Consider the following 22789-nt stretch of genomic DNA (forward strand, 5'->3'; position numbering starts at 1 on the left):
TTGTCCAAGCGTCGTCTGTTGCCGTCCAGCCTCTCAAGTCAGGCTAAATCACTGATACAGGCCAAAACCCTGAAGGACTTGACAGTATTACAGCGAAAGAAAATAAACAATAATATTTAATTATTGTCACTAAGCTTTACTGCCCACTACATTTCCCCTGAGGGCTTCCAGATGCCACCAGGTTTTGTTTACCAGCCATCAGTCTGAAGTGCAGGTCCACTGAGTCTTTATTAATTGAACCGTGTGGGCGACGGCTGCATTCATGGACACCATTACTGCCACACTCCTTCTCCTCTCCGGGGATGAAACGTGATCGGTCATGTTGCCACTCTGTCCCTGAGCCTCATCAGTCAATCGGGAAGCGGTCTGCTGTTAGCAAGTGGGGATGCTGGGGACGAAGAAACTAATGGACGAAAAGTGACGGGTGCACTGATTACCTATAGCTCATACTGTATCCGTTTCATCATGATGCAACCGTCACGAGAGAAAGCTCTTACTGGACGGCTCCTCAGGGAATCTGTGAGCGTCATCAGGAAGCCTAACAGAGGCCTTGGAGAGTTTGTAATTGACAAGAAAAGAGGTCAATATTTTAGGGTGACCATATCAGGATGCAGAGGAGTGTTACGACTTTCAGCCGTTACTTCAAATTCAGTAAATACTTGTCTGTATGGCAGTTTTTATTGTTAGTGGTGTGTTGAAACTTGTGTACCAACACAAAGGACATTGACAGCAAAGTATGCTTGCGCAGGATGCAAAAGCAACAACTGATCAGTCACAAGTCACGACGAGTTTTTGACAAAAAAGTTGATTGTTTTATTTGGTCTTTTTTTATAACATACCGCTATTTATTTGGTTTTACTTTAGAAAGATACAGTAGTATCTCTTCTTCTTATGTATTTATGACAATAACTGCATAAAGTGTATTTAAGAAATCTGGGGCATTATTAAGACTCACTCAGTTATCACCAGTTATCAGCCACACTGATAAAAAACGGATTATTTGCTATAGTAAATAATACTATGATTATGTGCTTAAATTATACAAGAAATTACTAACAATTTTCTTTAACTAAAGATCTCTCCTTTTATTTAATGTGTTACTTGAATTTGCAAGTAATTTTGTATCTTCATTTTGATAAGTAGGATCTTGGGCAATCAGTTCAATGGCTGTGTATCGCAATGATGCTACGTCTGTTTCCGGTTATTTTTATTTTGAAATTCAGTTCCTGACGGACGCCAAAAAAGCCCGAGAATATGGAATTAAAAAATAAATAAAAACAAGGATAATTGTGTGTTATTGGTGAGTAAATAACAGTGTGTTATTTAGAAAAGAATAACAAATTAGAAGGAAAAAAATACAGATTTCAGTATTCTGAGGCTCTGAGCCCCATTTATTTTCCTCACAGACGACAAAAAAAGTCCGACATTATACGATTTAAATAAAAACAATAATCGCGGCTTGACATTGAGTAAGAACATGTTTTTATGAACCCCACAGCTTCCGGTCTTCCAAGACCCGAACGGACAAAAAGACGTGCTGCAGATCCAGATTTGAACACTTCTATGACGTCACAAAAGTGGCGCTATGGCTATTGGGCCAACTCCACCAATCAGGAGGAGACAGCCACGGACATTGTCGTTCGAAAGCCCTGGAGACGCTGTAGTACATATGCCAGGCCTGTAGATGGTGCTTTTCTCACAGAATCAGCCCATGAAAAGACAGTGTTAAATTGAGCGAAATGAGGAATGGCTAAAATGCATGATCTGTTTGGTATTTATTTTGAAAAAAACAAACAAAATAGGTATAGTCCTACACAATATTATTCAAATATAGCATGATAGGTCCATTTTAAGTAACACATCAAAGTTGAAATACGCTTCTGTTGTTTTTCAAAAATCTTTGTTGAACTTAATAACCTCAAGACTCAAAGTCCACATTTTTGCATAAGCAGTCGTGGAATGTTGAGGTACGTGAGAATTTTCTTTTCGTTGCACTTTATACTCCATTACAAATCAAAGGGAAATGTTGTATTTTGTGCTTCACTATCCAATATAGAGTTTATAAAGTATAAGGTTCTGTTTTTTTATTTAAATATTTTTAAAATATTTTTAGAAATCCTTGAGCTATTACGTTTTTGTTTGTTAATATTGGATTTTTTACTCCAGGGTACTTTTTACGTGTAATACTCAGCATTTAAACAGCATTTAGCTAATTATACTTTTACTTAAGTAACATTTTCATTACCAGACCTTCACTTGTAATAAAGTATTCTTACAGTGTGGTATGAATACTTTTACTTAAGAAAAGGTCCGGATTCTTCTTCGACCTCTGAGTGACAGTATATCACTTTGTTTAATTTAGCTCTTAAAGAGCATCTCGCAGGGTTTTTTTTTTTCTACATTTATGCTTAAACTTGCTTGAAAATTACAATTAAAAAAGTGAATGTAGGATTTGATTTGTTGTACGAGACATAAGGGCAGGAATTCAGAGGGAAAGGAGCAATTTTGAGCTCTGCTCTTAAAACAACTTTTTTTTAAGGTTATATTTCAAACGCGTCATATGACATCACAAAGGGTAAACATCTCCGCTCTCTGACCGCGGGTATAGTTAATAGTTGAGTTGAGCGGTTGTGTTTTAGTGAGCTGGTATTTTTCGGTAGTTTTACATTGTATTTCACCATTTGTAATCATGGTGCAGTATTGTGTTTGTGCAGGCTGCACAAATACCAGCCTGTCAGGACATCGAGTCCACAGTTTCCCTCACGGGAAAAGGATCGGAGCTAGCGTTCGTTCCTGGGTGCGTTGTGCATCCACCTCCCTGCAGCACATACTCTCCGCAGCTTTATCAGAAAACCGTATTACATCTCTCTCTCTCTCTCCCCTCCGGTAAACGGCACCGTAAGACTTAGTGTGGAGTTGCATTAGGTAACGCTGTGGTGGCTGCAGTGGTGTAGTCTACGTGATACGCTGGTATACGCCGTATACCCACTAGAAAATGCCAGTGATTTCCGTATGCCCTCTTAAAAATGAGCGATGATACGTAACAACATCATTTTGTGACTTCGCTTTCACGCTTTCGCCCCCTTCTGTGTTAATACTTTTGGACGTCTGGGGCTTCCGTCGCCTTTGGCCTGTTGCTAAGCAACAGCAACACACTTTGTTCGGCTCTGACAAACCCCACGTTTCTCTAATGTTATCAGAATTTGATCCTTCCATCATTCAAGTTCGCGGAGCGCTAAACAGGAAGCAAACATCAAACGAAAACAGACGAAAATATATTTATGTTTTCCGAAGTTTTCCCCTATTACCACTACAGAAGAAGAGCCAGGTCAGGCGGCTGTCCTAAAGGTGACAGAGAACGAGCCCGGCGCTACCGCAAATTTACCCGGTAAGTGGAATTAGCATGGTTATCATTAACGTAACAGTAGCTGGAATGTAAGAACAGGCATCCTTGGTTAGAGTGGAGGGACAGAAAGTTAGGTAAATGTCAGCACACATGCAAAGGAAAGCTGATCTAAACAACAGAAATTCATAAAGTCAATGACTATGCAAATGAGAGTTAATTCATGGTCATGTTAAAAGTGCATTTAAAACATTTGCACCATTATATTACTATAAGTTAGTTATCAGTAGTTGTCAAATAATTAGCTATTGAAAAAGTGGAAAAATGTTCTCCTTTTATCTGCTTTTCATGCATTTGTTAGCCATGATGTAAATATTGTAAGCAGTTTATTAAATACTTTTGAGTAAATCTTGGCTCTTTTCTGCAGATATTATTGGTAAAAACTTGTATTATGCTAATTATTCATGGTTTTGTTTATTTCCAGGTTGTGCTCTTTGCAGCGCTACAAAATCAACAGGTGTCCTCACAGAACAACGAGTGTCTATGTCTGAGGAGTGGGTGCACTTTAAGATCCAGTCCTCAGATTCAAGCAGATCAACATCTCTGGCCTCTTTGAGAAACAAGATTAGACGACATGAGACGTCCAGAGCACACAAAATAGCTCAGGAGCTCACGGAGAAGGGTGGACAGGATTTAGTTGGACATTTGGTGAGAGCTGTGTCAGAGACAGTGTTTGCAGTAGGCCATATTGAGATTTTGATAAAAATGTCGATTAATTGTTCAACCCTAGAAGATAAGTGGGCTTTTTCCATCATTGTTCATTCTTTTATTTTTTTATTGTTAATGTCTCTGGCAGTTAAAAGTCACATAAAAATGCTTATAATACATTGACATGTTTATAACACATAACCAGTCTCAAGACTAGTCTATGCATTAGTAAGTGTGATGGTGTTCATGAGGTGTTGCTTCGAGACAGGATGAATACAATTATTACAGTATACCCACTACAAAAAAGTAGACTACACCACTGGGTGGCTGTACTGCTCCAGCCGTCTCCTTTGTGTTTGTTTCCCCCTGTCTGTGTTGTTTGTGTGTGCGTGGTGGCTGTCACTCCTGGCTCCCGGCTCAACCTCCACTCACCTGCTGCAATCAGCTGTGCACCCTCCCCGACTACACACCTGCTTTCCATCAAGCCATTTACAACGGCATATCAACGGAGGCGCCACAACCTTTCTCCGCCAGATCGTCAAGTATCAGCCGCATCTTGCGTCTCCCCTCCGGTACACAGCACCGTAGTGTGGAGTTGCATTAGGTAATGCGAGATACGGCTGATACTTGCGCATTAGTTTCTGTTATGGATTAGTATCAACAGTCCTGCCAGTAACGTTACTATATTATCTATGCTACTTTAGTTATAGCCTGATATATGATAGCTAACTTCCCAATGTTGTGATGTGACGTTAGCTAACATTCTGTAGCTAACGCCGGTCACTCACCAAGATAGCTGCCCAGTTCTCCACTGGTTCTCCTCACACCACAGTTCAATTTCTCTCCGATGGCCGTTATTTCTTCTAATCCTTGGCTGCTCCTGGTCTCTTGGACGCCTAGCAGGCTAATAATTATAAGGTTGTTGTCCGTCATATGCATTTGAATATTCATGTTCAACTTCTTCTGTGTCTTCTGTGTCGAAACTAGCATTGGGATCCATGTTTATTAATACGTTACACTGGCCGCTCTCCCCCTTGTTTCCCCCATGTTACGTCACACACGGGAGGTCACGTGCCGAGGCTTTTTTATGCGGAAGTGAACATTTCTTTCAAAAACGACGCCAGATGTCACTGTAGTGTATATTTCTGTATATTGTTTTGAAAATCTAGTGTATTCATCATTTTCCTACACATTTATTCACTGGTGTCTTTAACCTGGAAGTTGCTCTTTAAGCCCCAAGCCTGTTTTTCAGGTTTCAGGCTGGAAAATGACATTCCCAGAACAAATGACCATTATCTTCACTTCTAAAAGGGTTAAATTAATAATCTTTTTTCTCAAAGTAATGAAAAACCTGTGAGTTGGATGTAGAAAAGTCAGAATCAATATAGATGTTTTTTAATTTAAAGAAAATTCAGATTGAACATGGTAAAAAACTGTAAATGATAGTGTCCGTCCAAAACATATGTTATGAAAACTACCCTTGGATGATGGGTTAGTAGACTAAAAGCTTTAGGAATCCAAAGTACAACATACAATAAGTACCCTGTATCAAGATTGATGCAAAACAAGTTATATTTGACCTTTTTAAACAGATTTAGCAAAGAAAACCTCTTCTGGGGCCATTTGGGTGGATTTTCCTTATCTCTGGCCCCCCTGGCATTCAATCTTGCTACAGAGCGTAAGAATGGTCGGCTCTACTATTTTAAAACGGAATTGCAGTTTTATTGCTTATAGATTATCAGAACATTTCAAAGGGGACACAGCCACATTGGATATTAAACTATGGATTAACTACATCATCGTTGTTATCGTTTTAATGCCATTGAAGACCAGTTTAGACCAGACAAAGACGAAGGTAATTCATCTTAGCGTTGTAGGCCACGTAGCGCCACTTGTTTTGATGTACTTCTTTGTTGATAACTTCGCGAGTTTGTATCTTTCAGTGTTGAGGTGGGCACCGTTAGATTCTGTGTCTTTACGATCATAAACGATGTGTTGGATGTGCAGCTAGGATAAGTGATAAGGGAGCTAGGAGTGATTTTCGGCGCAGTAATAGGTTAGCATTTTTCGCTCTGGGCTAATTCAGAGGCTCACTGTTAGCATTGTGTTTTTTTTTTTTTTTTAATGAAAAAGATCAGTTAAATTAGTTTTTCCCCGTTATATGGATATAAAATATTCATAGTTTGTTAAGGTTTCTTAGACGTTGTTTCCTGCAAATGACGCGATTTCGGCCCCGGAACCGGGTCCGTGGGGCTTAAGAGGTTTAAAGCAGGGGTTCCCAAAGTTTTCAGTCCGCGACCCCCAAAATAACAGTGCCAGAGACTGGCGACCCCCTGTCGACGGGGGGGACGGGGGGCGGGGGCTAGTGAATTAATTTAAGTTTTCCGCACTCTCGCGGGACTATCTCCGCAGTGGAGCGAGCTTAAATTTCGATTGCATGATATAGGCCAGCGCAACACCTTCGTCAAACATGTTGCCACTTGTTTGTACCATTTTCAGACGATTTTTAATCTGTTCTAGAAAAACAATGTGTCTTTTTAGGATTTCAAGAAGCATATAGAACAAACAATGGATGTATTTTTTGAACATTTATCCATGCTGAAAGTAGATTTAGATGTGTTAGGAGTGAGATAGAGATTATTATCTAATATATGCATCTGATGAAGTACTGCATGAAGTCTGTTGATGATCAGAGGCTGTTGTTGGGGCTGCATAAACGTTTTTTTATTTTTGTTTTGTAGGCAGACCATACAGGCCTCAGAGAGTTAAACTTGGGCCTGCGACCATAGTTTTACTGTATTTTGTTTTGAAAGTCCACAGCGGAGGTTTGTGTCGTACTCTTTATATATACAGTCTATGGTCGTACTACATGCGTTGTATTTTGCATATCTCTCAGTAGCCAACAATCTGTGAGTCTGTTGGCTCGGACATAAACTCGTAATAAATCTACATTTCATAATAAGAGGTGTAAAACCTGAGAGGATTTTAAATCGCATTTAAACTAAATGCTTATACAATCTGTAGTTGTGTTATTGATTTAATGTGTGAACGAAGCGATATAGAGAAGGTTAAGCTGTGATTATTAGGCTGTAATTTGTTATATACTGTTGGAATGGGTAAGCAGGCCTATTTTTTGGGGATATTTGTGGAGTTAGGTGGTCCATGAGTGTTTTTTATTGGTTAAGTCAGGGGTCGGCAACCCGCGGCCCTCGAGCCGCATGCGGCCCTCTGCTCTGGCTCCGTTGAGCTTAGACAAAAATAAGAAGAAAATAAAGGTATTTGTAGGACTATTTAAATGTTGTTGCATGGTTGAAAATGTTTCGTATCTTGTATTTTGAGGTGATACTGTGACACATAAATAAAAAAAATAAAAGGTTTTAATTAGGTCAACTAAAATATGCGTCACATCCTGCTACGGTCCCGCGCCAGCGCTTTTTCCTGCGGGTGAATAACCTGACCCCCGGCTCGATGAGCGAACTATGGATAAATCAAAGAAAATAAAAGTACCGGAGGAACACAGGATTTAATTCTGCGTGGACATAGTTATATGCTTTCACAGCAAACGATGCTGGTTTACCGGTATGTTTAATATGTAGAGAGAAGTTGTCAAAGGTGCTGCAGCCTTTACGTATCGAGGAACAACACGGGAGAGGAAGACAGCTGACGATCTTCAGTCATAATTCAATGGGGTATGTAATTTATTTCAGAAAACACTTTTTTTTATATTCCATGGAATGCTCTTAACGTCCCGATAACAATGAATATATTAAATGCTTTGACAATAAATACATAAACAAATTAATCTCTGGAAGCCGTAGCGCTGTAAAAAGCACGACCAATCATCTGAGCCGGCCCGGCAAAAATAACTGGATGGCCTACCTGCCTGTCAGCCTTCCGTCTGTGCACCCATTTATCTCGTGCCCTCATTGGTCATGTGCGCGTTCGTGTGTGTTGGAGGAGGGACTCTGTAAGAAAGTCTGAAGGAAGAGGCAGATTTTTTCCGGTTGTGTATTTGCAAACTCTAGCGCACTCGAGCTGGTTTCTCCATTCTTACCTACCCCACCGTTAACTCTTTTTAGGGTGCAGCTATATGTTTTATTTATTTCAAAGTCGGCCCATTTTAATTATATATTTATTTCCTCCAAATGTGCTGATGACTCCCCAAGTGCTGTGTTTAATTTATTTTAAAGTAGGTCTCTGTATTATTTTGAATTCTCCTTATAGGAGTTCTTTGTTTCTTATTAGAGGTTAACAGTTTTATATAACGTAATAAATAGCCTAATAAATGCAAAAAAACTGTAGTTTCTGTCTGATATAACAATAAATACAACTTTATCAGCTATCAAGCTATGAAATATTTTTTGCGGCTCCAGACAATACATTTTTGTTGGCAAAAGGAGCAAAATGGCTCTTTTGGTCAAAAAGGTTGCAGACCTCTGGGTTAAGTGGTCCTTGGTTTGAAAAAGTTTGAAAAACACTGCGCTAGTGGATTGTCGTTATTATTAATAATCTTTTTTTTTTTTTTTTGTGCATTTTTATTTTGTAATCATCTCGCGGCCCCCACTTTGGGAACCCCTGGTTTAAAGGATGTATGTGCAGTATTAGTTAAAATCATTGTAAACTGTAGATTCATCATGTCTTGTATCAGACAACAGAACAAAAATAAATGTGTTATTTAAAAGTGTCAACTGTTTCTTGTTTTGTAGTAGCCTTAGTGTAAAACTGTTTTATTGAATAAGAATTGCATTTGATGATACTTAATAATTATATTTAAATATTACCTACATATTTATCAAATAAAAAATAAAAATAGCAAGTACAAACAACCTGAAAATCCAAATATTTTTTACTGGAGATTTGTAATTAGATGCATATGTAATCTTAAAGTGGACCTATCATGCTATATTCGAGCAATATATTGTAGGGCTATACCTATATAAAGTATATAAATATAGTTTTTTTTTTCAAAATACCAAAACGATCCTGCATTTTAGCCATGCCTCATTTCGTTTTATTTGCTCTTTCCAGCTGTGTTTTTGCAGGGGGCTGATTCTGTGAGCTGCAGCTGACCACGCCCCCCTGCAGGAGAGGGGAGCGTGCTCTGAGATCAGCTGCTGGGCTGCAGCGGGGAGAAGAGGGGGAGAAAAAGAGATCTCCGTCCTCCGTATTTTATTCTTATAGAAGTAAGAACAGAAGTAACGGGGCAGAAACCCTCCTTTTTACGCAGCCTTTTTTCCAGACATAGACATCAAACGGCGACAGATATTCAGTTGCCAGTTACTTTGGCATTAGGGCAGGGATATCTAGATACTTTCCAAGGTTTGAAATAATGAATTGTGCTACTTTTAAAGCAAGCAACGATGTTTCAAAATCTGTAATCAAAAAGCTCCTCAAAAACACTATCGAAGCAGTTCCTGCCGTTGCTACGTTAGTTCAAAGTTTCAAACAGTAACAACGGACTATTTTTCTTAGCGGATGCATGTACATTTAAATCAATACATACAACTATTTTTTAAATCAATAAAATATTTTTCTAAATCCATAAAAGCATTTCAATTAATATTGGGAGTCATGTCGTTACTTTGTTGAGAATGTGGCCATGTAATAAGCGGGAACACCTTCACGCCGATCTAGATCCCTCCGCTTCGCGTTGGCTCCTGATCAGCCTGTCGGTGTTCTTTTCCCCATAATGACCGCATCGCTGCACATTATCCCTTACATATGATTATATAGAGTCATCATTCATTTGTTTTAAAGCAGGAGGCACAAACGCTTGCCTCGGGGAGGGAGAAAAAGAGCCAAAGCGGAGAATAAACAGAAGGGCAACCATGGCAACCATGCAAGGGAAGTCTTCTTTGCTGCTTTGGTGGCAGACTACAGCGGAGTTTAAATTACGGAGCGTCCACACAGCAGCGTGCGTTGACGCTTGGCGGTGGGCATGTCTGAAGCTTGGGGAGTCAACGCGAGCAACGCGACCAACAACCAATCACATGAATCTCCTGCCCCCGACATACAAAGCAAAACACATTCCATGCTAGCTATATATACTGTCTATGCCTGCTCGCTGTCCATTCAATGTTAAAACGAGGTACACTGGATATAAACTCCCCAAACAGGCGAAAACCTACCAGTTTCACCCACTATCTCTGCCACCTCCCTCCATGCCTGGCTCCTCCGGTTTGTATCCCGTAGATCAGGGGTCGGCAACCCGCGGCTCTCGAGCCGCATGCGGCCCTTTAAGCCCTCTGCTCTGGCTCCCTTGAGCTTAGACAAAAATAAGAAGAAAATAAAGGTATTTGTAGGACTATTTAAATGTTGTTGCATGGTTGAAAATGCTTCGTATCTTGTATTTTGAGGTGATACTGTGACACATAAATAAAAAAACTAAAAGGTTTTATTTAGGTCAACTAAAATATGCGTTACATCCTGCTACGGTCCCGCGCCAGCGCTTTTTCCTGCGGGTGAATAACCTGACCCCCGGCTCGATGAGCGAACTATGGATAAATCAAAGAAAATAAAAGTACCGGAGGAACACAGGATTTAATTCTGCGTGGACATAGTTATATGCTTTCACAGAAAACGATGCTGGTTTACCGGTATGTTTAATATGTAGAGAGAAGTTGTCAAAGGTGCTGCAGCCTTTACGTATCGAGGAACAACACGGGAGAGGAAGACAGCTGACGATCTTCAGTCATAATTCAATGGGGTATGTAATTTATTTAATTTATTATTTATTTCAGAAAACACTTTTTTTTATATTCCATGGAATGCTCTTAACGTCCCGATTACAATGAATATATTAAATGCTTTGACAATAAATACATAAACAAATTAATCTCTGGAAGCCGTAGCGCTGTAAAAAGCACGACCAATCATCTGAGCCGGCCCGGCAAAAATAACTGGATGGCCTACCTGCCTGTCAGCCTTCCATCTGTGCACACATTTATCTCGTGCCCTCATTGGTCATGTGCGCGTTCGTGTGTGTTGGAGGAGGGACTCTGTAAGAAAGTCTGAAGGAAGAGGCAGATTTTTTCCGGTTGTGTATTTTCAAACTCTAGCGCACTCGAGCTGGTTTCTCCATTCTTACCTACCCCACCGTTAACTCTTTTTAGGGTGCACCTATATGTTTTATTTATTTCAAAGTCGGCCCATTTTAATTATATATTTATTTCCTCCAAATGTGCAGATGACTCCCCAAGTGCTGTGTTTAATTTATTTTAAAGTAGGTCTCTGTATTATTTTGAATTCTCCTTATAGGAGTTCTTTGTTTCTTATTAGAGGTTAACAGTTTTATATAACGTAATAAATAGCCTAATAAATGCAAAAAAACTGTAGTTTCTGTCTGATATAACAATAAATACAACTTTATCAGCTATCAAGCTATGAAATATTTTTTGCGGCTCCGGACAATACATTTTTGTTGGCAAAAGGAGCAAAATGGCTCTTTTGGTCAAAAAGGTTGCAGACCTCTGCCGTAGATGAACAGAGACTGATCATACAGCACAGGGTGATTCCCGCAATGATTATTTTCTCCTCCATTTTATGGAACATGTAGAAATGGTATGGCTCTCGCAGCATACACGCGGTTTGATTGACTAGCAGTTGTACTGGAGATTTTCATAAACGGGATTTGATTGGCCGACGCTTCCGTCGAAGCTTCAAAAGTTGAACATGGTTCAACTTTTGACGCGAGCAACGCGTAGCTACGCTCCCCACAATGCAGTTTGGCGAAGCGAGACGTCACCCCATTCAAAGTGAATGGGCAGAAGCGTTGAAGCTTCAACGCACGACGCTGTGTGGACGGGCCATTACAGGCCTGGCATATGTACTACAGCGTCTCCAGCGCTTTCGAGCAGCAATGGCCGGCCGTGGCCCAACCTCTTATTCCCCTGATAGGTGGAGAATTGACCAATAGTCCTGACGTCAGGACAGTGTTCAAATCTGGATCAGTCTGTATCAGATCCGTTGCAGCCCCTTTTTTAGAGATTTGGATATGGAGGAAAATAGAGAGGGTTGTGTTTTCTGACACTTGGTGAGTTCCCTGGAACACCGGGGACACATATTAATGTATAAAACACGTACAAAAGTGCATTTTGCATGATAGGTCCCCTTTAAGTAAAATCTACTATGCAATAGTAAGTCAAATGTACTTACACAAACTGAGTGTGACAGTAAATTTTACTTGAGTGCCTTTATTAACAAACACTTCTTAACTGTAAGTTGAAGCTACTTGAAATATACATAGTTAAATTTACTTTTTTCAGTGCAATAATGTTTTTAAAAATATCATTGAGGATTATAACTTTTTCATATTATAGCATTTTATTTTGTGATGAGGTTTTTAGGATAACTATAGAATTTCCATGAAGCCTGTCTTTTGTATATCTAAGTGATAAAAAAGTGATTTCACATCCCAGAATGGCCCACTCAGTGAATGGGTGTAACGTGCAATGGATAAGGAATAGAGCAGAAAGACTAAGAGCAAAATAAGCCCCTTTTTCTTTTATTCTTAGGGATTAACATCAAACAAGCTAATCATTGTCAATGCCCTCAACTGTTTCACAGGATTGGGTTGGTTTGTCTGCCCCACAGTTCTGTTCACACTCGGCCCATGCCTCAATGAGAAAAACCTCAGCCTCCTCCCGCTTCATCTCTTTAGCCCCCTTCTCTAACTCGCCTGGACTTGTCCCTGTGTCTGTGTGAGGCAGCTCTATATGGGGGCAGAGCAAGCCTTCAGGAAGGCTGTGAGACTCGAGGGCACTGGCTGTCCTTCTGGCACATATGCCACCCACCAGGCAGGGCACTGCCATTTTGGCTGCCAGAGCTCTTCCAAGTGGACTTCAAGGGGCATTGAGTCTGGAGGGAAGTGCTAGGATTATGCAACATACGCAGTGGCATGGTGGATTCTGTATTTTTTTTTATAGTGGAACTGTTGATGAAGAATCTGTTCTAATGGTTATTTGTCCTGTGTGTGTGTGCCAAAGACATTTAAAGCATAGGTTCTTTCTATTTTAGGTTCTTCGTATACATGTATGTCTGCTAATGTGAAAGCAATTATTCACAGACACCTCCTAAGCCAGTTATTAACGCCGCCGCCCTTTCATGTGATTACATCGTTGATCACACAAGCCACCCCGTCTTCATGGTTGATTTCTCTGTGTTCACTGTCTGTACGCCTGTCAGTCATGATGACGGTGCACAGCTCCACCAGCTGATTAGTAGTCCAGGCACAGGCAGGGAGAAGCCATTAAACTACAGCAGGCAAGCCAATCCCGCAAGCCCCTTCTGGATGCTTTGAGAGGTTTTCCTGAAAAGTAAATACGAATACGGAGTGAATCTCTAAATCCCTCAGATGCACTGGGTGGGGGGGTCAAAGGGACTGACCTTCAATCCGTGGGTTCACCTTCTCCTGAATATGTTTACGGCCTGGATCTGATCAATTTCCTATTGTGACCTTTGCATGTCAGCAAGCGGAACCAAAACGTTCCCTTTTGTGAGAGACCAATGAAGTCAGGCATGTATGCAAAAATAAAACCAGGGCAGCATTAAACATATTATTTATTAGAATGTAATAACGGGGACGTCTTACTGTCACCAATGGCTGAAAAAAAAGCTTCTTGTGATGCATTTTGCGTCCACAATTACCCTCTCCATCTCGCTAATTCACCTCCTCCCCCGCCTCGTCCTGACACAAACATTTATTATTCTTGCTTCATTCATTGTCACTCAAACAACTGATGTGAATAACAGCCTGCTCAATGTAATCTGGGACCACAGCTTTAGGAACGCAGCAATAAAATATGCCTCCTGCAAGCTACTGATTTACCCAAAAATTCAAAAAATTTTAACGATGTGCCATTTTCTTCTCCCTCTAAATGTGTGATAACATGTGTGCTCTGTGCTGTTTCTCTATATATTTCTTTAATGTCAATAGATCCCATAAAAAGAACAAAAGTAGCAGTTTTAAAGAAGCATTTGATCTTGTTAATTAAAACAAAACAAAGACACATTAAACGACATGGTAGGGTTTAGTAAAATATCACATTTTGACTTAAATTTGTATGTTTGTCATTTCAGTTTGGAAGGGACATTTTGGTTTCACACAGGACAAAGCAGGTGAAAGTCCTGTTTGTTGGACCCAACCATTCAATACCCCTGGTTATGGTCTTGGATTAGAAACACATTTTTGATATGCCAAAAATCAATTCCGGGATGAAAATGTTTCCCTCAAAATGCAAATGTCAATACAGATTCCATTCTACAGAATACCAGGCGGGTAGTAGTGCTCCATTCTTGCCCAAAAACGATTAAAACACATCAGTTAGCCACCTGATTACATCCCACATACACTTCCTACTGCCACAAATCCACACTAGAGCACCCATTTTGGATTAATCCACTGCTTAAAATAGTCCCTAACTCATTTTTTAGGTTTATAATCTTAAGTAGGGAACCAATGGGATTGGTGTAGTGTGCCACAGACAGGAATTCAGAAACTACAGATTCACAAATTGTTGGTTTTGGTCGTTTCATGGGTTTGGTGACAATTGGAATAATGTAACATCACCAGACTCACCCTTTAAATAAAAGTCAGAAAACCAGACTTCCAGACAGAGTGGTTTGCTGCTGCCATTTTGGCTGAGGCTGTGTCTTGATGTCAGCCTGTTTGAAGTCTTAGCCTTGAGCAACATGGCCTTTTGAATCTGCTCACTGTCAGTGGCTTCATGTATTATTATTTTTGTAATGGCCTTAAAGTTCACATCCTCTCATAAAACACATCAGCCTTGCTCAGTCGAACAGGGGTGATGTCACGTTGTGGGGCTGTTAAATAACAAAGACTAAGCTGGATTTTCACCATCCCCACGAAGAGCTCCAGCCGTTTAACCAAATGTTCATAGTGGCCAAAAGGTAGTACCATGCAGTCCGTGATGTCATTGGGCCCAAAAAGACTCTTGCACATTGACTTACATTGGGAAAGTGGCATCAGTAAATTGGCATACCATTTTTTTGGGCTTTGGAAAACTCAAGTGCGATGGTCTATGGGCCGAGATACGGGTACTTTAGGAATCCACAGTTGCTCCATTTTGGCTTCATGTACCAGTGCCACTGAGCAACTCTCAAAGGAATGAACGGGCTCCCGCCTCCAACACTGTATCCAGTTACTCTATACATCCATGGTTAGAGACAGCATCAACCTCCAACACTATTGTAACTAACTTTGTAAGATATTAATAATGTCCATTCATCATATCCTTTGGCTGTTCAAAAGAGCAATTTAGTCAAATGAAAAGTCCTGAGTTTTCTTCATGCTAGGCTTTAATTTGGTAAGATCCTTTGATTTGGTTGTAGAGATTCATATCCTACTGACTTCAGTGTTCCTCTGACCCCTCTTCACACCCTGCCTAGAGGTTGACTATTATTGCAGTCAACCTCTGATGATCCTGTGACTTTTTCTCTAGCGCCATCATCAGGTCAAGATTTTATTTGGCTTATGCCAGCAAATCAAATGTCATTCATTCCCATCACACTACCCGTAATGTAATGTTGTATGTTGAATGGATGAAAACCAGTGCAGAGTGGATTATCTCTTACATCATATTAAATTACTCCAATGTGGACAGGCTGAAATTATTTGCATGTCTGCGGCATCGACAGATGTCTAGACAAATCCTGCAAATGAATGAAATTCAATCCTTTAGCTGTGTGTGTATGTGACTGCAGCAGTCTGTCGGTGGTCCTGGGGGAGATGCTGTGTTTGCTTTAGGCTGCTGCACACATCTCTGTATGTTCATGTGATGCTTCCATCTCTGTGTTTTTCTGCATATTTTACGGCAGTGGCTTTCAAGAACTGTAGCTAGATAGGATTTCAGTCTGTGTGAGCAGTGACGCAGAGTGAACAGCATCTAAAGACAGAGAAAGTAATCAATAGCATCAATAGCATTTGTGTGCTGCTTGACTGTGATCAAGCACCACATGACATAGTTTGTGCCGTTTACTTGCACTGCAATAACCTGATTACTGAAAAAAATCACATTAACATACAGCAGGTAAGGAGATTTAACGCCTTACCCTGCCTTTTTCCCCTTTATTATAATAATGGTGTTTCTTATATGGCAATGCTGCCTTGGAGGATTTAGCTTTTTTGCAAAATGAAACAAAAAATTGTAGTTTTCCTAATCTAAATATGTGTCTGACCAACTCATTGTCCATTTCTGTCTTTCTTTGATTTAGGATTGAAGTACTTGGATACAAAGACGTCCCACGAGGAAAGATTTTTCCTCTCACTCTGCCACACTCCTTTAAAGCAGCACTTTAATCTCTATCGTCTTTGCCATGCAAATGAATGCATGCAAAAGCCCATTAGAAACCCGGTAAAGTACAGTTTATACCTTAACATGGCCATAAATCACTGACAAAATCTGTGTTTCTTTTATCGTAATCTCTAACTCTTTTTAAATATCGGGTTTAGGAAAGCCAACAGTAACCGGGTTAAAAAAGTGCATTCGCCTGCATAGCTGAACTAAAGACACTAAGTTAAGATGAAAGTGGGGACTATGAATGTATGTTTTTTTTTATGTACGTAGGCTATGTACGTGTATGTGTATATGTGTGCATGTATGTATATGTGTGTATGTATTGTGTATGTATATGTGTATGTAAATGTGTGGGTATGGGTGTAGGTATGTACATATATATATATATATATATATATATATATATATATATGTGTGTATGTGTATATGTGGGTATACATATGTATTATTGTTATTAGTCTTTATTTCCTTATATATTACTTTTTTTTAAATATCTTTTACATTAATTTATTTATACCTATATATGTATTTATTTACTTATTTACTTCACTATGTAGGACCAGGGGGGGGGGGGGAAGGGAAAAATATAGACTGTATAAATGTAACTCATTGTGCCTGGCTCAATAAAGAGAAATATAAAAAAAAAAGAAAAATGCATTCGCTCTGAATATTAGTTTTGCCTCAAATATTGTTAAAAGAAGTAAAACTGTTCTATAAGCTGCATAGTAACCTCTTTACCAGATAAGGAATTTGACTCATGCAAATCAAGATGAATATGGATGTTTAATAAATTCAACTACAATGGGTAGCACAGACATTTTGTGCATCAGTTGCATCACTCACACCAATTGGGACTATATTCCCTTGATGGCAGGTTGTAAAATGGATAGCAAATATGGATATTTCTTCTGTATGTTAAGAGAATATTGCACTCGATTCCAAGGTATATAGACACATTTAAATAAATAACTAAAGCCAGAAATAAGATGGGTCTGGCAGTGATAGTGTTAACTCCACCAACAGGAGAAATATTCTACCTTTCAGTGTGACTGCTCAGGAGATATAGCAGGACTAGGAGAAGATGAGAACAAACGAGAGAGGAGGGGGGGGCGGGGCAGCAGAGAAACAGGATGAATCTTTGACAGAGGTGAGACGGAAGAAAAGTCTGAAATGCCAGCGATAATTGTGATTTAACAAGACTGGATGGTTAAGAAACAATGTTGAATTATTCATGGAGTAAGCTTGAATACAGCAGGAATCAAAAACAGAGACTCTAATGGCTGATACATTTGACAGATGGTAAAGGTGATCAAACTGTTCAATATTACAGCTTATCCAGAGGAAACACATGACGGCGTGCTGGTGTGTGGTGTTAAAAGAAATGTGAGATCCACAGGAGGCTGTGCATCACGAGAGTGAGACCATGGCGTGATGTAGAAATGAGGCAGAGCTGGGTCGATCTAATGAGCAAAACTTGCTAACCACAAATGTCAAAAGTTTGACCTTTGACCTATACCATGAAATATATTATACAAATATGTCATTTGAATGGACTATAAAGGAAGATATCTCAGCTGCTGCCTTTTCCCTGCAATTTTGCCCATCTTACATAATGCCACCTAAATGTTCTGACAGAGCAAGAGCTTAATCAATGGACTACACCAGTGGTTCTCAAACTTTTTCTGTCAGGCCCCCCCTTTGGAGAAAAAAAAAATTTGGGCCCCCCCAACACAAATAGTTCGGCTCAGTGGCGGCCAGAGATTTCTTTTGGGGGTGCTGTGGGGTAGCTTGACGTTTCATAGAGGGTGCTCAAACATTTAGGGTTTCCCATTAATGTACCGGTCGCTACAGTGGAATTTTTTACTGTTACAATGAAGGCTCGATAATCAGCTCACGGCATAGGTGTAAGCAGGGGTAAAGTGCTATTTTTATAGGACCTCACATAGGGGGGTCCGGGGGCAAGCTCCCCCCCGGGAAGATTTATTTTTAAATATTGAAGTTAAATGCATCAATCTGGTGCACTTTGAGAGCACAATTAAGAGATCTATGGATACATTTCTCAACATGTAATAGTACTGTACTGCATCATATTATTTTTGAATCAATAATTTGTCAAATTATGATTTTTTTTTTTTTAACCATTTTTCCTCCTGGTCTCTCGCGTCCCCCCTGGCATGCCTCTGCGCCCCCCAGGGGTGGCGCGCCCCCCACTTTGAGAACCACTGGACTACACCTTTAAATGGATTTTTGTCAACAGTTCATTCATTATAAAATGGTTAGATGCTGTTTGTTATTTGTGATTTTTTTTATAAACCCAACGACAGCACTGATGTCAACAACCATATTTATACTCTTTACATAACACTAAAAGCCAAGGAAATGTGTGGGAAGATAAGTGTACAGCTAGATCTAACTGCTTTCAATAGAAAGAAACTTTCAATGTATTCAGCCAATGCATCCTCTCTTCTGAGCTGTCTGTTTGACCCCATAAGCCAAGTGCTGAATAGTTATCATAAATGCCACACACAAGTGTTGTCTTTCTTCTCACTACAGTAAGCAGAGTTCCATTCACCGCAGTAACATCTCGGCTAGATCCGCATTAACACTGGCTCCATTCACCACGCGGGGCCTGATCTTATATTCCCAGAGCAGATAGTGTTGCATTAGGCCTTTATTGATTCCCACCCGGACATGCAGTCTGCATACGAGAGCCAGATCAATACGGGCAGCGTCGCCTGTCGCATCCCCAGGAACCGTCAGGTGCACGTGTGCAGCAGAGGACAAAGGAGACGCAGAGAGGGAACGACGTGTTGTTGGCACACTCCGACTGGATCAAATCTGATATGCTGTGTCCCCCTGCACAGGAACTGCACGGGCGATCAGATGATACGCAGCTACTGTAGCAACACATTAAATCCCTACAGATAGGTCACAACCCAGAGCATTTTTTTTTTTACAAGCAACAAGGAGATAAATGCTTATGTACACATGCCACAAACACAACTTGTACATGCTGCAAAATACATGAACTGCCACCACAGTTTTTATGCAGTACTCTAATTCAAATTACGCAGACTGACCTTTGACCTGTGAAGAAAACTGAGCGGTGTGTCTGGCCTCAAACAGCTGCAGCTCCTTGTTCAGGTCACAAAGCGTCAGATCGACGTTCCACGAGCGCAAACCTGTTAAAAATAACAGAGCAGCATAAATCATGTTCATCGATGCAGGAAGGTGAATTATGCATAATGTAACAGAAACGTTGTCTTTAGAGAATCACCTGAAGTACTTCGATATCTACTTTGTTTTACCTCAAAATTAAATAAATATTTGTATCTTTAAAAAACACAACCAGCCAGCTGAACAAGGACAGCCATAATTGAATTAGCTAAAAAACCTCCCAAAGTTAAATGGTTGGAAATTTCCTAGAATGTAGAATTAACCCAATCAGTATCTAAAGAAAATAGAAATGAAGGATAATTAGAAGCTCAAGTTGTTTGTAAGTATAATAAAACAATTCTTAATGAGTAAAGGTTTGTGAAATAATAAAAGAAAATACAGATATCTCTCTTCATGTTGCAGGATTCATGGATTTTATTTATGCATATGCAGTAACATGGAACTTTTAGATGTCTACAGCTGTGGAGAGTATTTACTCAAGTACTATACTTAAGTACACGTTTGAGGTACTTGTAATTTACTAACTTAAGTATTTACATTTCAGAGTGAAATATTTGTACTTTATATGCCACTACATTAAAGTTTTACTTTTCAGCTTAGGTCTTTAATATGCAAATGTAGTTAGGTCCTATGAAATATGATGTGGTATTATACAATTAAATAACCCGATTCATTGTAAAGTAACACATAAGTACCCATTCAGAAACTGCAGCACTGAAGCGCTGCTTGTATGTTTTCATCAGTAATAATATACAATACTCCACATAGATTATTTAATAAACACTGAAAAGAGAGTGTGCTTAATATGTACTTTAGCAACATTTTGCTACTTTTCCTATACTGCCACATTTTGAAATCAGGACTTTTACCTGATCAGTATTTTAAGACTATGGTATTTGTACTTTTTAAGTAAAGCATAAGAATACTTCCTCAAAATACAACATGTGTTTGGAATAGATTTAATCAGAACACGTCTGTTTATATGTAAATGTAGCTACCCAGTGTTTTACCTTTTTTTTGTATTAGTACTGTTACCTTCGTGTTTACTCCTTTTTCATTGTGATAATCCGTGTCTGAACTATTTGTACTATCCTGTGTGTCACTATTCTCACTGTTGCTGATATGACACCTGTATTTCCCTACAGTGATACCTTACTGTATATTATCCTATCTACTCTAAGGTTGACACCAAGATGTTTTTAGCTGCAGTGAGTGTTTCCAGTCGTCGTCGTCGTCCCCCCCCCCCCCCCCCCCCGCCTCTGCAGCCCCAGGTCTTCTGACCACTCCTCCCTTGACTTACCCTGTGTTATCTGTTTCCTGGCAGCATCAAGGTGATGGCTGGTGGAAATCTCACCGATGACGATCAGCATGCGATAGTTTCTGTGCTGTAAAGCTGCTCGATGCTGTCCATGGTGCTGAACACGCTCTGCTCCCTCCACTGTGGCAGGTCCTACGATAGGGATTTCCATGGTAACAGTGCCACCAGTGGACGCTGAGCTGCTTTCCATCTCCATGACAACTGCATCCGGAGTAAGCACCATGACAGCGCAGGTTGAGCTGGGAGGATGGGAAGGTGTGGCTTTTTGGTGGGGGGACATTTCGATTGGATCGCAGGTCATGTTGCTATTTGACGTCACAGCATTTCATTGGACGAAATGAAATGAAGGACATCAGAATTTATGTTGATCGTATTTCTTTAATGGCATTGCTGAAGCCTGCTGTCAATGTAAATAAGGAAGACAGGCATAAATCAATTTAATTTCCCAGGAGCCATGACCTTCTGTTCCATAGGAAGTGTTAAAAAATGCCCGTGACAACCTTAATAAGACTATAGTGAGCTCTTACAGCAAATAATGTTCCTGAAACATTCAAATATGGGGTTACTGAGTGCAATCAATGCCACTTACTGAACTGTGCCGCACAAAAGTGGCTGAAAATAAGAAAAGTGTGTCACACAAAGGTTTCTATTTATATCCGTGTCACTGCAAGTACCAGGCAATGTGCTTTGGTTACTAAACTGACACCTCTTTGTTCCAGCGTGAGCAAAACAAGGCTTCAAGTGTGCGGAGAGTAGAACAGACAACAAAGACTCACTGTCAGCTTAGAACAAATATTTTAAGCTTCATAATTTTTTTTTTAATAATCTTCTTCAAAGATTGCACACATTGAGTGGTGTTTGAAAACTATTATACATACAAATATTAAAAATATTAGTGATATTCTTTTTTATATAGTCAACAAATCCCTTAAAAATATTTAAATCAGCAGAACATTGTTTCCAACAAGAAATATTACAAGTTTAATAGTATATTTGTTGTCAACGCCTAAATAATGTTCCTCCTATATTCCTGTGTGCCATAGAGCTCAGTGGATCACACTTTTTGATTGGGGTGTATCTAGATTACCATGAACCAAGCGGATACCTCGTGGTCTGTAAATTAAGGCCAATGCTACCTTAAAGCTGCCTTCCCTCCAAAATCCAACAGGGGCCGACTTCACTCATGGCAAAATAAGTTTGATTGTGTAGAAGTTTATGAAAAAAGTACCTGACTGCTCCCTTAATGTATTACCTCAGTGAACATGTTCCTTATGAGATATAGCATACAGCAAATTAAACATTCTGTGTTTCATTTGGTATATTATGGTCCTATTTAAAGTAAAACAGATGATAACGCCTAGTATCCTTTAGGGCAGGTCTACCTTGTGACATGTTGCTGCCACGGTTGTGTGTGTCAAGTTTAGGGGTTGTCTTTATTTCCACAGCTTGAACACTTTCACAGTTTATTGTAACATTCCGGTAGCCACAAGTAGTCATGTCCAGCATTTGGTGAACTGATTGATATAAAGACTTTTTTTTTTATCAGGCACGGATATCAGACAACGTTTCATTGCTTTGGTGAACCTCATAAACTGGCACCGTGTATCAGTTATTAATCTGTATCCCTGCTCTCTTCCTGTCAGACGCTACATGTTCCAGAGCAGAGGGTGAGGGTCTGCAGTGACACCCCCTGCAGTGGTGATGGATCACTGTGGGCTTTCATTTGTCTCTTCCCTCTGTAAATCTCAGGAAGGTTGATGTTAGCAGGAGTGAGTCAGCACTTCTGTGTCAGACTCTCCAGAGTGTGTGCTGGCCTCTGCTGGGAGGACAGGGAGCTACACATTTTTATTCCGAATAATCTCCAGTGTTAGGAACCCAAGAGCACAATCCTGATGATCATTTCAACCATTTTGACTGCAAATTAAACAA

The 22789-nt window shown here is 39.9% G+C and overlaps 1 protein-coding gene across 2 annotated transcripts in view; it reads right to left on the reverse strand.

The window, feature by feature from the left end:
• Nucleotides 1-21083, reverse strand: part of map1aa (microtubule-associated protein 1Aa) — a gene marked incomplete at its 5' end in the record, with an annotated part of 57010 nt that extends 35927 nt beyond the window's left edge. The window contains 2 exons of one of the 2 annotated variants that reach the window (XM_079663456.1): nucleotides 19446-19547; nucleotides 20843-21083. In XM_079663456.1, the coding sequence (XP_079519582.1) occupies nucleotides 19446-19547; nucleotides 20843-21083 (343 nt within the window). Of the gene's footprint in view, nucleotides 1-10179; nucleotides 10295-19445; nucleotides 19548-20842 lie in introns of those variants that run through there. The other variant, XM_079663458.1, reaches the window with a different exon arrangement.
• Nucleotides 21084-22789: the final 1706 nt, after the last annotated feature.

Source organism: Notothenia rossii, assembly GCF_949606895.1.
Source record: "Notothenia rossii genome assembly, chromosome: 2".
Classification (NCBI taxonomy): domain Eukaryota; kingdom Metazoa; phylum Chordata; class Actinopteri; order Perciformes; family Nototheniidae; genus Notothenia; species Notothenia rossii.